Genomic DNA, 15,314 nt, shown 5'->3' on the forward strand with positions numbered 1-15,314 from the left:
AGTTTATAGTTTTAGAAATGTCAAATACATACGTATATACAGTACTGTGCAAAAGTGTTAGAACAGGAAAATATTTTGTCATTCTTTCCAGTTTATGAGGCTAGTTCTTACCATACTATTACAGAATGTAAATTTCAATAGTATGGCAATGCTTCACTAATCCTTGTTGACAACTACTGAATTCCTATATACTTGTATCAAGTGCATGTCATAGGGGTTCTTGCTTGAATGAATATAATGACTAAATTTTGTGTCTGAAATAAATAACTGTCATTGTACCCCATGCAGTGTCTTAACTAAACAGAAAGCATATTATACTGTTATATGCTGGAAGAAATAATAAAAACAGTATTTAACACCACAAATTATATTTCATTGTCATACCATTGCCCAAAAGGCATAAAGAATTGTCAATCAGAGCAGAGTTTACACAAAAACTTTACATAATGCTGGTTGGACTCTCAAATTGTTGTAGACTGGAAATGCTCACCAAACACCATCAAGACAGGTAAACTTGAAAATATGAAAGGAATACGCAGAACACTTAAACTCAATGATTCTGATGTTAAGTATCTTCCAGTTATGCAGCCTTTGGGCCAGAAAGAAGCCTGCTACTGATCTAAAGCATGAGATAAACAACCATGTACCAAATAACAAAGTGTCCAAATCTACAGTATCAAAGACTCAACAAGAATGGAATACTTGTGTGGAAGTTAAAAAAAAAAAAAACCTTTACTTTGATCTCCAAATTTTGTCAAGAGATTAAAACATGTTAAAACATACAAAAAACTGGACTGCTGATGATTGGAAAAGGGTGTTATTGAAAAACAAGTCCAAGTTTGAAATATTTGGTCCAAAGTGTAGGTTTACAGTTAAAAGTAGCCTTTGTACCTTTCTTGTCTCAAAACCACCTAATTTTTATAAACATGGTATTGAAAATCGTTTAAGACATTGGCAGACTGTTATTGAAAGTGGTGGAAAATACATAACTGATTAAAGTTATTATTTGAGTTCTTCTCCTTTTAAATCTTTGTGTTAAAAAAAACATTACTTATGGGATGATATGTTAAAAGTTCTGAAACAAACATTATGTCCTTTTCTTATTCTGAAGGAAGAAATACACTAATGACGAAAAAATCAAGTCATCCAAATGAAGAAGCATTGTTTTTAATATACATGAGCTCCTTAAATATATGTAACTAGTCTTTCCATTCTTTTCTTCTTATTTTAATACAAAACTTATTTAATTCTCCATCTGTTACTCACCTTTAGAATCTTCACTCTTTCTGCAACATCTCCTAAAAATAGTGCATTTTGGAACTGACCACTGGTGTCTTTACGAATTTCAGCAATTTTCATCATTTTGCGAAGTTTTTCCAAGTTCCCAGTTATCAAGTAGAGGAATGAAAGCTTGTCAAAATTCTTGGTTCTTTGGTAGGCCATCTCAACCACCTAGTGCATAGAAACAACCAAAACAAAATTTCAGGAACATGAAATAAGGCAATGAGTATAGTATCATTTGTTTACGAAGCTCACCATAATTAGCAAAAATAGTATCAAAAATACACATCAAAAAATTTAAAGAAACAAATTTCTTTTTAAATCCAATCATCCAAACTGTGACGTTTTCAATAAAATGGATTCAATTAGACTATGACCACTTTGAATTTCCAGATACACACATTCCATTAGCTGTAAATAAAGATAAGTATTAAAAATGAAGCTGATTTATTAGTTGCTTTTCAATAATAAACCGTGTTTCTAAACCATACTCTAACAAACAATTTGCTTTTCATTTGGTTCAAAACAATTCAACACTTATGTTGTGCTCTTCTATTTGTTAATTATTTAATTAAAGCAGGTAGACTGATACAAGCTTTACAGAAAAATTGCACACTGAATTGTTTTATTAACAAAAGTAGACTGATGATAACCACACAGAAAAGACATTATGCACTGATGTAGGGCAGGCATAATATGACAATGGGCCATTTGAAATATTTATACATAATGTATAAGCTTAATTTTTTTGTTGTACCATAAGTTGTGTAATTTTTGAAACTAATTGCTAAGCTAACTGAAAAGCTGCTCAGTTTGTAGTTATAATTTTAAAAAGATGTTTCATTAGTTATGCCTCTTTTTAAAAAAAAATGAATTTTTAATAACAGTGTTAGATATCACTAATCACTCTTGTTAGTGAGATATAAAATATATTTGATAAAATACTCTATTACATTCACATTATTCCTCAATTTATAAATGTTACTGAAGAATTATTTGTTGTATTTATATATCATTGGAACCAACAAATATTCATTTGCTTCATAGATCTCACTAAATCTCTGATGGAGTTTGTCAGATGTTAAGGTTGTGTTTGTCAATCATCAATTAAAGGCTATTACTTACAGTTATTTATAATATAAATATAAATATTATGTTGTTGTTGTTGTTGTTGGACTGAGGATTCTTTTACAACACGTGTCAGTGACTTGTTGGCAATAAATTCAAGGATCAATGAACAGCATTCATTTTACCCATTTTTAAAATAACACATATGTACATCTTCTTTACAGTACAGGCATTGTAGGCATAACATTATAGTTATCTTCTTGCAAAAGTCCACTTAAGCCTATTTAATTGCTTTAGGATTTCAGCTGACAAACTGAACTACCTTTCTCTATTTCTATCATACTAGTACTCTGTGTATAATTCCATTACAATATCACACATGTTACCACAGTAGTATATTGTTCTTCTAATAGTCATCTGATCCTTGTATTTTAATTATTGTTTGTTCCATTTACCAAAGTGCACTCAGACTGGTTAAATTACTTTAGAACTCACTTTGATAGAATAAACTATACTTCTTGTCTCTTTTAAAACTTTTAGTTTTCCTCTGACATATTAAATTTTAATCATTAGACCTATCACTTCTATGGCAGTTAATTTCATGGCTAACCTTTCCTCGGCCATGACTTTACTCTCTTCTGGTATTGTCCTTGTTTGTCTGTTATTTTCACTCATCTCAAACTATTTATGTTTATCACTTAATTTTCTGTGCTCCTTCTAGAAATCTCTACATTTTAACATCAAAGTACTGAACACAACGTTTGATGGTCTCAATATTGATGAATAATAAACACAACTTTCAACAATCGTCTGCTTTTAACTCTTATTATAACCAAAACTAAAGAATAATACAATATTCATTCATAAAATAAATTTAATATATCTAAAATAAGTCTTTTATATCATGACAGAGTTGAAGAATCACTCATTATCTCTCTTTGAAAAATAACAAAATCTGGGAAAAACTAATTTCCATTAGAAATCTAAATATATATCTCCTAAATCTATCATAATATACTCTTGCATTGAGAATTTTTATAGAAAAAAACAAATTGTACAAAACTGAAATAATGTTCGTATAATACTTAATTTCATCCATTGATAACACATGTGGAATTAATTTCTTGGATTCATTTTTCTTAAAAGGGCAAATGAAAACATCAAATATCAAAATATTTTACCCAATCTCCCTTTAAATCACTATAACTAAAATGACAGATTTATAATTCTGTTTTTATAAAGTTTTAAAAACATTTTTTTCAGATAAAGAATCAAATCAAATCCAAAGTATGAAACATTAACATTACTTTAGATCTTTGTTCATTCCCCTCCCAATTGTAATTTTCATCTGTGGGTCGCAATATTCAGAATTTGCCAATATACAAAACATAGTTGCAAATGTATATTCTTTCTAAATATTTGTTGTTTATTTATAGCTAAAGTACTTTGAAAACAGTAACTTTTAAGTTAATGGTGTTAAGAACTAAAACTATCTATACCTTCACAACTTCCAAACTTTTAAAACTCACAAAACCATACAAATATTACCTGGAAGGAATTACTGTCTTTTCACATTCTATTTGTCATAAAGCTCCCTCTCTTTCTCATATACAGTGTAAATTTCTAAATTTTTGGGTATTGTGTCAAAAGTTCGCAATCACATACCTCCAAAAATTGTCTTTTTTTTATTTCTATGTGGTAACTCAACTAGTTTCCTTGCTTGTTTCTTTATGTGCAATTATTTTATGCCCTACAAAACTTATAGTAGAATATGACCATGAGCTTGGAATACAATGGGAGATTTTTTTTTTTTAAGTTTTTATAAATTGTAAGAGAAGTAAAGATTTATTTTCATTGTGCAAGTTTTACAAAAAAGTTACTTGGGGGCTAGCTGCACTATCTACCACCATCAACTACTAACTACTACTCCTTACTAACAAATAGTAGGATTAGTCATCATATTAAACTGCTTCCACAGCTGAAAAGGTAAGCATGCTTGGTGACGAGTTTCAATTCCACAACCCAAACATTTTAAGTTGTGCAACATACTCACCAAGTCATGCCAGGTCCAAGGAGTAAATAAATATTATAAATAAGATACAGAAAGACAAATACTATCAATCTATGCACATTAGGTTTAATGATATACATTTTATATGGGCTAACACATTCTGTCATTAGGCTTGTGGTTATATAATTGCAAATATTAGTAACAAGGAATGGTTATGGATTTATTGCATAATGGCATAGTACATAACCATGTTACACAGGATTTTATTTTATTGTAAAGTGTAAATTTTACTAACTAATCTATTTTCCACTCAAAAGCATGTGGTGTTTATCAAACTTTATGTTGAACTGGCTGTATTTCAAATATGATAATGTTTATGAGTTATCAATTTTTATTCACCCAAATGCAGAAATGACCACTATGAATTAACTGGGCTGGTGAGAGTCCAATTACTTGATTAACATTTAAATTTAACTATTGAGTTACATGTAAAGAAACTCTTATAAGCTCAGCAATGTTAAACAACATCTGATGTAATGAAACATCCTTTGCATCAAATACAAGTATCTTTGTTTGGAGAATATTTTATAATTTAGCATAAAAGCTGTTTTAAAATAATCAAATTGTTTCCTCTGGATCTACTTTTGATTATCTTTGCACAAATTTTCACTTGCTGAAATTATTGTTTTACATATTTCAGAAAGTATACTAAAACTTCCCAATCACATTTATTTTGTGAGTATCAAATACAATATACAATATCTAACACAAACATTGGCAATTAGAATTCACTCCTTATTACATTACTAATATTTTAAATGTTTAATAATTTTATGTAATGCTTAACAATGTTCCTCATTAACACTTTAAATAATTCAAACATAAAAAAAGACAACATTTAAATTGTAATCCTCTTCATTTTACATAAAAGTTATAAATGTTTCTAACAGAATTCCTACTTAGTGTTACTGATAAAACATTTCTGAAGTTTACATTCTCCTTACCTGAAAATGCATTTCTAATAGACACTCACTTTCTCATCAATCTGCCTAACAGATTTATGTCACCAGTCCAGAGGCAGCTTCTACCTAATTGTGCATGTTTTAAGGTGAAATGTACTGGTACACGATCACATTATCATGCAAAAAAAGTCCTCCACCAATAGGCAGGCAGCACAACCTCCATGCACTGTAACTCTCCCTATGCACTTGCACTCATAATGACTTCATTATTTAATGAGGCAAACAAAATTAAAATTTAAACCAGAAGAGAAGTAGGAAATGTTGGTGGAAGTGAGAATTTATTGTAAAGAAATTTTTAGGTGAGGAAAATGTAAATTGCAGAGGTGATAATTTACTTCCACATCCAAAAATAGTTCTTCTATAATGAATTTGGAGGGGTCAAACAAGACACATAAACCAGGCAAGAGACAGAAGAAAGAGATAAGAGAGAAAGCATTTTTACTCACCCATGCAGTAGTAAACTTAGGAAAAAAGGATTAGTCCAAAAAGAACAGTACATAAGTGTAGTGGAATAGGGTGCAAAAACATTCATAGCATAGACACCTGAATGATTCTAATCTAATTGCAGACAAAAAGGAAGAAATAAGTCTGGAAAGAAAGATTGTATAAAAATCAAGAAGTCAACAGCTCAAACAAGGTATATGTGAGAGTATGCAAAACCACATTAAGGTCCCAGTCAGGCAAGGAGGTCAGAGAAAAAAAAAGGACTGTAACAGAGTGGAGGGGACAGTGGATGAAATACTCTGTGGTACCAGAAAAAGAGAAATGCTAGGGGCAAGACCCCCAATAACAAGTAATACAGAGACCAATGAATAATCAAGTAAAAGGCAGAAAGGTGTTTTACATTATGACAAACATGAATAAAAGAATGGCAGATGGACCAACAGCAAAAGACTTGTAATTTTCATTGACAGACACAGTGAAAGGACAATGTCCAGCCTGCTAAGCAACTGACTGGGTAAATCCCACACATGAAGTTAAAGAAAAGATATTGCTAGATGAAAAAAAAAAAAGTGAGGCTGAAGCAAGAGGGAGAGAATATTGGATGAAGAAAGGAAGGAGCATCTCAATGCTAATTGAAGAAGCAAAAGAAACCAAAGCTGAACTGGCCAGAGAAGCACCAACATTATAACTCAATAAAACGTGTTGCATATTAAAACAAGGACCTGAAGTAGAAAACAAAGAAGGAGATAGACATATAAAAAAAGATGAGACCAGACCACAGTCAGAGTTGATGGCTGAGGAACTGAAAACAAAAGGAGGGGAAGCCTGGAGTTAAGGGTAGCAAAGGCATCTGAGGCATACTCAACTGAAAGGAAACTCAACAAATATACTAAGATTTTAGAGAAAGGTGGCTCACCACCAAGTTCTTAGCTACTGACAAATGGCAGTCAACAAGACAAGCCCAACATGAATGAGCCCAAAAGAGTTCTTCCAATGCCAAAAGCAAAAAGTCCTGAAACAGATGCCTCCTGGACATTGGATAATAAATGACTATGAAATTAACATAGTGGCTTATGAATAAAGAATCCACAAGTAGAAGCAGAAACAAGAACATGCTCAACAGAGAGCAAGAAGTTCAAGCACATTGATTTTACAGGGATGCTCATCTTATGTTCAAATATGAAAAGTAATGTCATTGCCCATAGATATGCTTCAATCAGAGAAAAGCATAGATGAAGAAATATACCCAGTTTGGAAGAAAATGACAAATAGAATGGGCACAGTTTAGTCACCATGACAATTCTTCAAGGAGAGAAGTTCACAAATGAGAATAGTGAACCCCAGAAAAAGAAACCTTGGATCTGCAAAATCCACGAGGAAACACATGTGCATTCACTCAAAAATAATGAGGGGTTTTATGGAAACCAGAATTTGTAAAACCAAAACAACCTCTTGCACAGGATGAGACTGAGAAGTGCAAATCCTGATGGCCAAATACGTTATACCTTACAGACAAACAGAAGATATCTGAGCTTTACTGAAACAAAGAAGTGATGAGAATGCCCAAAAGTATCAAATATTGAATGAATGTAAGAAAGGGCTTAGCTCTCAAGATAATAGCCCCTCGATCCCGGCAGGAAAAAGTTCTTCTAGTAAGCTAATTAAGTGTACTTACTCGCTACCATTAAACTTCAGTCTTTGGTTCATTGACGGAGAACAATGGCATTGAGGTCCTACATCTGGAGGACAGTGACATTCAGGTCATATAGGCAAAAAACAATAGCAGTCAGGCCCTACAGCCGGAAGACAACAACATTCAAGCCATATGTCCAGAGGGAAAAAGGGGCCAATTATAATGCAATTATGAGCTTGGATATTCTTTACTGCACATGACACAAGGTTTTAGTGTCTTACATTCAAAGGTTTATTAAACTACTTTTTGTTTATATTATACTAATCATTATAGCATGCAATCTTAGCTACTAATCCATATTGTAATAGTATACAAGTTTTAAGTCCTTAATTGTATACAACAATATTTAACACTCCTACGAAAAGACGTTTCTAGTCCTGATTTCTCCAAGCCCGTTCCCCTGGCTGTGGTTTCGCTAGATAGTAGATAGGGACAGTGGGAATCTCGTTAATCCATTCATTAATGGATTTAAATGGCAATTTCATTTAAATACAAAATTATTAGCTTAATATTAATAACCTTTCAAGTTGCTCTGGGGCCTATTAGGCCCCACTTTTCATAGGAGTGTTAAAACATTCCTACATTTTCCCTAGTGTGATTCACGTGACATTTTCTCCAGGTATAAAATACATATTTTATCCACCAACCAAAGAAACAGTGAAATTAAATATAAATTACTCACTATAATATTGTCATTGCTCAGACAAACCATAATTTTTATAGCCTTCAATTCTGTTTGGTTACAAAGCTAACAGTAACATCAGACTCATCCTGCCACATCTCCTCTTTCGGGATTTGTTAATAGTACTCTCTGCATTTAATCACATATTGCCTCTAACCAACAGAATGTTAAGGCTTTCATTTCTTTCATCTATCATATGACCTATTGTATTACGTTGTTCTGAATAGATAAGCATCAATTTTACTTATAATATAGCTTTAGTTTGCACAGGAAACAAAACAATTAGCTTGTATGAATTTTTAATGTTCTTTTTGCATAGCAAGAAAGCTAGAACAATAGTGACTGTTAAAGGAAATTGTCTGATTTATGCAATTTATTAGTCTATATTCTTTGGTGCATTATTTAATGCATTACTACCATTAATATAAAAAAATAAGGATAACTGTCATCAATCAACATGAAGGAAAAAGAATACACGGGTAAGTACTTTATTTCTTGTTTTTCATGCTTATTCTTTAATTTCTATTATAAAGTAATTAAAATGTAAAAATAGGGATCTTTTTAGGTTAGTAAAGGTTAGACTAGGTAAAAAAAGCAACAACAATAATATAATAAAAATGTTTCATGTGTGTGAGCAGTTCGGAGTAGCTCGTGGGTAATGTATTTCAACAGCATAGAGTGAGCTGCATGTTTCCCTAATGATTTACAACTTACAATGGTACAAAAAGTAGTTAGACATGGTTCAAAGGGCTATAAAACAATAAAGTTGAATTATAAATAGATATATATTGTTACAAGTTTAAAATTACTTAGGATATATTAATCTAGTTCCACACTACATTTGAAGTCATTTGGAAGGTACTTTAGATTTATTTGACCTTGGAAAAGAGTTACAAGTCAAATTGACCAACTTTGTTTAGAGTTAGGGTACAGAAAATAACAGAAAATATAAAGTGAAAAAAAACATTTTAAATGTTTTCAGGTTTTAAAAGATTATACAAAAGTGATTTAGGATTTTTGAAATAGAAAAAAAAGTATTTTTAATTTTAATATGAAAATAACTTTGCACACAGATTGTTCAAAACAAATACTCAATGTATTCAAAGACAAACTGTGTTTTAGTTTGTTAAAAATACCTTTTTGTATATGTAAGGCTTATAATATTTATTGAAAGACTGATAAATTTGTGAAGATATACATACTAAATGAATAATTAGTAGTATCAGATCTATAAAGACTTTATAGAAGTGCATAAAGGTCATGTGGTCAATCAAATCGACTGAGCCCATGTGGAGAGTTAATCAAAAAACATCTTATAATCAGGCAAATACAGCAATTCCTAATTTCATAATTTTAGGTTTTGCCTGTATAAATACTTGAGAAATTATATAAACAAAAAGAGAAAGAAATCTGTATAAAGTTAACACAAAAGATTTGTTAAAAAATGGTCCTACAGCTCTATCTATTGTTATACAGTCTATTCTATAAAATATTACCTAACCTTAACTCTTTTAGTACGAGTTCAATACCCGAGACAGACCTTTTAACCATTTTGTGCTTGTTATAGATACCATGCCATTACTTTTAAATCAATATGCACACATTTACAAAATTTGGAACAATGCTTTCATATGCAAAATATCAGTTGTTGTTGTTCTTTTATTATTAAGTCAAAAGTTTTGTTAAGCAATGTTGCCCTCATGTTTTTTTTCTTTGTGTACTTACAACATGTAAAGTAATTTTCCATTCAAGATTTAAAATAATTTTATGTTCAAAAACAATTTTCAAATTTCATATGCAAAATCCTTATAATGTTCAGATAGTTATCAAATGTATCTTAAAAACAAAATAGTATATTTTAAATGATTTTCACAAATGAATCTCTATACAGGTTCAGTCAATTTGATCAATCTTGTACCCACCATAAAAAATTAGGAAATACATATAAATTATGCCTTTTCTGTTTTAAATTAACTACAAATTATAACACAAAGACATAAATGTTTAGACTAAACAGCTTAAATCTCCTAACATTATACACATATATATATTTATTCTTTTTATTATATTGACCTTTCAGCCATTGCTGACTAATATCACAGAAGTTACCATATACATAAAACTGACCTTTACAAAGTGACCTGTCTTGACTGCGTTTTAGTGAACTAATATTTTGTAAAATACAGCACTTTTCAATTATTATACATTACATATGCATATGTTATTAGTGAAGAACACATTCTTCAACTTATTTTTCGTAGAAACCAGAACAGTAAACAAATATCTCATCTAGTTACATTTGTATTCAGTCACTATTTGTCAGAGCTTGCTAAGCCTTAAGAAATTTTGTACATGGAGAATGTAAACGAAAAAATTTTTTAGATTTCATATGTACATTTGAATAACCAAATATTCATAAATTACTATACTGATACCACAGAATTTATCAAGTTTAGTAACTAAACAGTATTTGTGTCTAAAAAATATATTTTAAACAGGCTAAAGTCTCAATTTACCACCACAAAGGCCTTTCTCAAAACAAACAGATGATGGGATTATATTTCAAAATAGCTAAGAAAATTATTAAGAGGACATTCCAAGCTTTTGATTGGTTATTCACATTACATGTAGAAGTGAATGTAATGGACTGTTTCCAAAAATGGAAAGAAATGAGCAAGACCACTGTTTGATTCAGTTCATAAACAATATCTCAGCAAACAGAAAAGATAGGAGGTTCTTATTTAATATTCCAACTTGTCAGTATTAGTAATTTGAGTTCCTAATTCATATAAAACTATGGAATTTGTATTTTAACAGCAGAAACATCTAACTTAAACCAGTACTGCATTCAAGAAAACACAAGACAAAAAAATCAATATTTAATTTGTTTTAATATTTACTTTTAAATTAAGAAATTGAGTAATAGATAATATGAAAATTTGAATTGTGATTTATTTTGAAACCAAACTGAATGACACAAGATCATAAAACAGTAGTTCAATAAAATATTGAATGTGAGTCAACAAAAGTGATGACATGGCTTCACCAGTGACACATCTGGAAAGAGTTAACTTGATTGAAACTACAATATAAAACATTTGCTTTTCAGGATAGTACTTACTACTACTATATGTAATGTCTTGCACACTGATACATTATTTAAATTAATCACAATCTCATTGTGTTAAGAGAGACAGAAAGGAAGAGGAGAAGTAAAAGCAATTCTGGTTTGCAAGAAAAATAATTTAGGGATGTAATGTACAATTTTGAAGAAACTAGTGTGATGTATTAACACTATGTAACAAAATTTCTACTTTTTCTTGTTCCTGGGCAGCAAGAGTTATTTCCCAATTACTTATGCCTAAAGTAATTGGAAAATATCTATTTTTCTCTTCAAACTTTGCTTTTGTGACCTGGGTAATGAAAATTTCAAATTTATCCATCTTCCAGAACATTCCAGTGCTGAGTAGGTGATAGAGAATTTTCTCGAATTTACAAGAATTTTAAAGAACTTTCTAGAATGTTGTGGAACGTACAAGAATTTTCAAGAACCTTTTAGAATTTTCTAGAACTTTCTATAGTAATATAAATATACACACATATACAGGAGCTCACCACTTCTGTTTAGTTCTAGCTGCCCTAGTGAACACGTAGACCTATCTGATTTTATCAGAGATGGCATCAAGAAGCTGCAAGCATTCTCCAGACGCATTCTGCTATATGTATATATATGTCCAATTTATCAAGACAAGAGCAAAAAAGTACTCTCTGACAGCACATGCTATAATGTCTGAAGCCTACAAACCCTGGGGACCTCATTTTACCTGTAAGCACTGCAAAAAAAATCTAGAAGGTAAGATGGACAATTTTTGCTTGCTTGACTTTTATGACTTTTCATTATACAAATTTTAGACCTTTTAAAACTTAAATATCTTTTTTTTTTAATTTCCAATAGTTTAAAAAATATCACAAAATATTTTGCATGAATCTTTTACACATTAGTTGTGGATGAAATAAATGTATTATTTATAATAATTTTATTTTGCTCTTTTGCAAGATGGTACAGAGGGATAAAGAGAGCCATGAAGTTTGCTATTCCAAGAATTTGGCGTGAACCCACTGAACACTCAAGCAGTTGCTACTTCTGCATGATGGACCTTTCCAAACATCGGGCTGGCAAGAATGCATCTGCTATCATGTATCTGAACCTTCCATCATCCATTGCCCCCAGTGCTCTGAGCTCCCTGTACCTAGTCCACCAGAGAGAAAGCAGCCATCTTGAAAAACTACCCACTTCTAAATATTTTTGTACAACTTTAGTATAAATACATGCAAGTCTTGATTCATATGTTGTTTTATTCAAACCTTATGTAAAAGAAAATGTGCAAATTTGCCTGTTTTCACATATAAAATAAGTTAATTTCTAAATTTCATTACCCGGATCACAAAAGCAAAGTTTGAAGGGAATAATGGCCATTTTCTGTTCTTTTACAACATAAGCAAGTAAAAAATAACACATACTATCCAGGAACAAAATGTGTGTTACATAGTGTTATCTAATAAAAGTCTATAAAGCCTACATACGATTTACAAAAATTGTATATTCACAATATGTTGATATGAAATATATGCAAACAAATTTGAAACATTCTTCCAGTTGCTTTTAACCTAAGCAGATTACACATAAAAAAGAAATTGTGACCTGTATCATAGTGGTGCAAAAAGCAATCAAAGCACTTATAGTATTATGTAGTTAACTTTGATCAATGTTCATTTCTAATACACGGTACCTACACATGCTGTAAGATAAACATTGTAACTGTGTTAAATAAATAAATAAATAACATCTTGATACACGTAGTATCTGAATTGTCATTTTGTTTAAAGTTTTAACAATTTTTTTTAAAGCGAGAGTAATGAAAACTTACCCAGATCATCAAGATATCAAGTCCACATATAATTTGTTTTTTTATGTTTCAATAGCTCAAGTTTTTTTTTACCTGATGATTACCCTGCAACAGTGCAGCTTCCCCAAGTTTTTCCCAACAGGCTTTGTCATCCAGTGTTCGGGCAGCTTCTAAAGCCACCTTAATAAAAGAAAAAAAACTATCACCATTAGCTTCACAATATGCAGTTCATCTCTACTATCATAATGAAATTCAGTAACAGTGTACTATTTCCTCAAGTTTATACCTAGTTTGTATCTTATAAACTACAGACTTCAATTACAGTGGATCTTGATGCAATAATGCAACACCACAGATACTCTCACAAGCAGTAGATTAGAATAAAGAAAATATTACACTCATGCTTCATAGCATCACAAAACTTTTTCTTAAATCCTAAACAATAATATTATGAGTATAAAAAGTCTGAAGAAACTCTTTATTGGATAATGTTTTAAAATCAATCTCAAAGTGAATTTTAATTCTTCTTTTAATCATAATTTTCAACCAAATACTATCAGTTCTGATTTTATAAAAGTAACACAAATAATATCATTTAACACTTTTCTAATTCATTTACATTTGTACAAATACTGTTATTTTCATACCAAAAACAAAACAGAAAAACTTTGCTTGGTTACTCCCAAAAGATGCATACTATATATTACATTAAAAAACTACATAAATTAAAAAAAATATACAATATACTTCTACAAGATATACATCATACTTCTACAACTTAAAATTTCTCATACACTCTTATATTTATAACAATTCAAATATTTTAGTACAACTAATACACATTTATACTCCACCATATGTAAATTAAGTTTGATTTGATACAGGTACTTTCACAAACACTCAGTCTAACTAAAAATAAATTGTATACCTCAATGTTTCCACATTCCAATGCAAGAGCAAATCGAGTTTTTTCATCTTTAACAAAATGCAAGGCTACTTCTGGATACCCCTTCTTCTGAAGATAAGCAATAATTGACTGACCAACCAGTTTTGCATTTCTCACCATATGAAGAACCTATAAAACAAAGTTCATGTGCATATGTGCGAGTACCTGCAGTTTGAAAGTTTATGTTAAGGAAAGCTTCTGAATAACTATTTTTCAATGCCTGTTATGCTTTAAATTATCAAAAATACATATTGCATTATTTAATAAATGAAAAAAATATACAGTAAAATAACCAATTCCTAACCATATTAGCCCAATCCAACAGAAAACCAAATTCAACAATTTTTAATAAAAAGTTGAAAAAAAAAAAAGGCACAAGGTATGTCTATAAAAAGAGAGCCTTTAACAGAGAGTTCACTCAATGGTTGGGTGAAAAGAGGAAAGTTCCAAAGTATCTATTTATCCTATTCTACTGCACATTCTTAGTTGTCACTAAAACGTGTAAAAACAAATTCTCTACTGATACAATAGACTGGCCAGAACTTCTATTCTTATAAAAATGTTCTTAAACTATATAGGTTTATAAAACATCTTTAAATACTCATAATCCTTATCTATCATTACTATCCTTGTCCAGTATCACAATTTGAATTTTATAAAAATTATTGGTCCTTATGCAAGTTGCTAAATACATTACTAATTAGCTTATTTAAAAACAATTAAAATAAAGCTCAGCTTGATCAACCCATAATCTTTTCAGAATGATTAAAATGACAACAGTGCAAATATACTAATATTACCACTTATGACAAAGGATAGAAAGCAAATATTCAGAACACGCTTTCACCATTATTGCCAAGTCTCACAATAAAAATAAATGGCACTGCTGTTCAAAACAAGTAAAAAATAAGCCAAAAACAAATGGTATGTATTTTCAAAACAACTATTTTATGGCTTCCCCTCAAAATGGCAATTTGCACAACTTAATTGCCATTAAAAAGTATGAGCCAGAAAATTTATGATTGTGGGTGTGTTTTTCAAATGAACAAGAGTAAGAATAGGGTGGTTCTAAGTAAAGATATGTAAGCTATTCATCAACACAATCACCAAATCCACTCCTATGAACATTTTATTACACATTAAAGTCAGCTACTACAAACGACTTCAAAATAAAACAAGCCCAAAAACATCACAACACACAATTCTTAATAGATTAAAGCAACTTTTAAAAAAACTAGTCTAAATTTGCTTATTAAAAGT

At 30.5% G+C, this 15,314-nt stretch overlaps 1 protein-coding gene across 1 annotated transcript in view; it reads right to left on the bottom strand.

Annotated features, from left to right (window-relative positions):
• Positions 1-15,314, bottom strand: part of alphaCOP (coatomer subunit alpha) — a 51,066-nt gene that overhangs the window by 3,803 nt on the left and 31,949 nt on the right. The window contains exons 9-11 of the mRNA XM_076452835.1: positions 14,037-14,183; positions 13,202-13,288; positions 1,267-1,452 (exon numbers count right to left, since the gene is read on the bottom strand). Coding sequence (XP_076308950.1) covers positions 1,267-1,452; positions 13,202-13,288; positions 14,037-14,183 — 420 coding nt within the window. The remainder of the gene's footprint in view (positions 1-1,266; positions 1,453-13,201; positions 13,289-14,036; positions 14,184-15,314) is intronic.

Source organism: Tachypleus tridentatus, chromosome 1 (genome assembly GCF_004210375.1).
Source record: "Tachypleus tridentatus isolate NWPU-2018 chromosome 1, ASM421037v1, whole genome shotgun sequence".
NCBI classification, from domain to species: domain Eukaryota; kingdom Metazoa; phylum Arthropoda; class Merostomata; order Xiphosura; family Limulidae; genus Tachypleus; species Tachypleus tridentatus.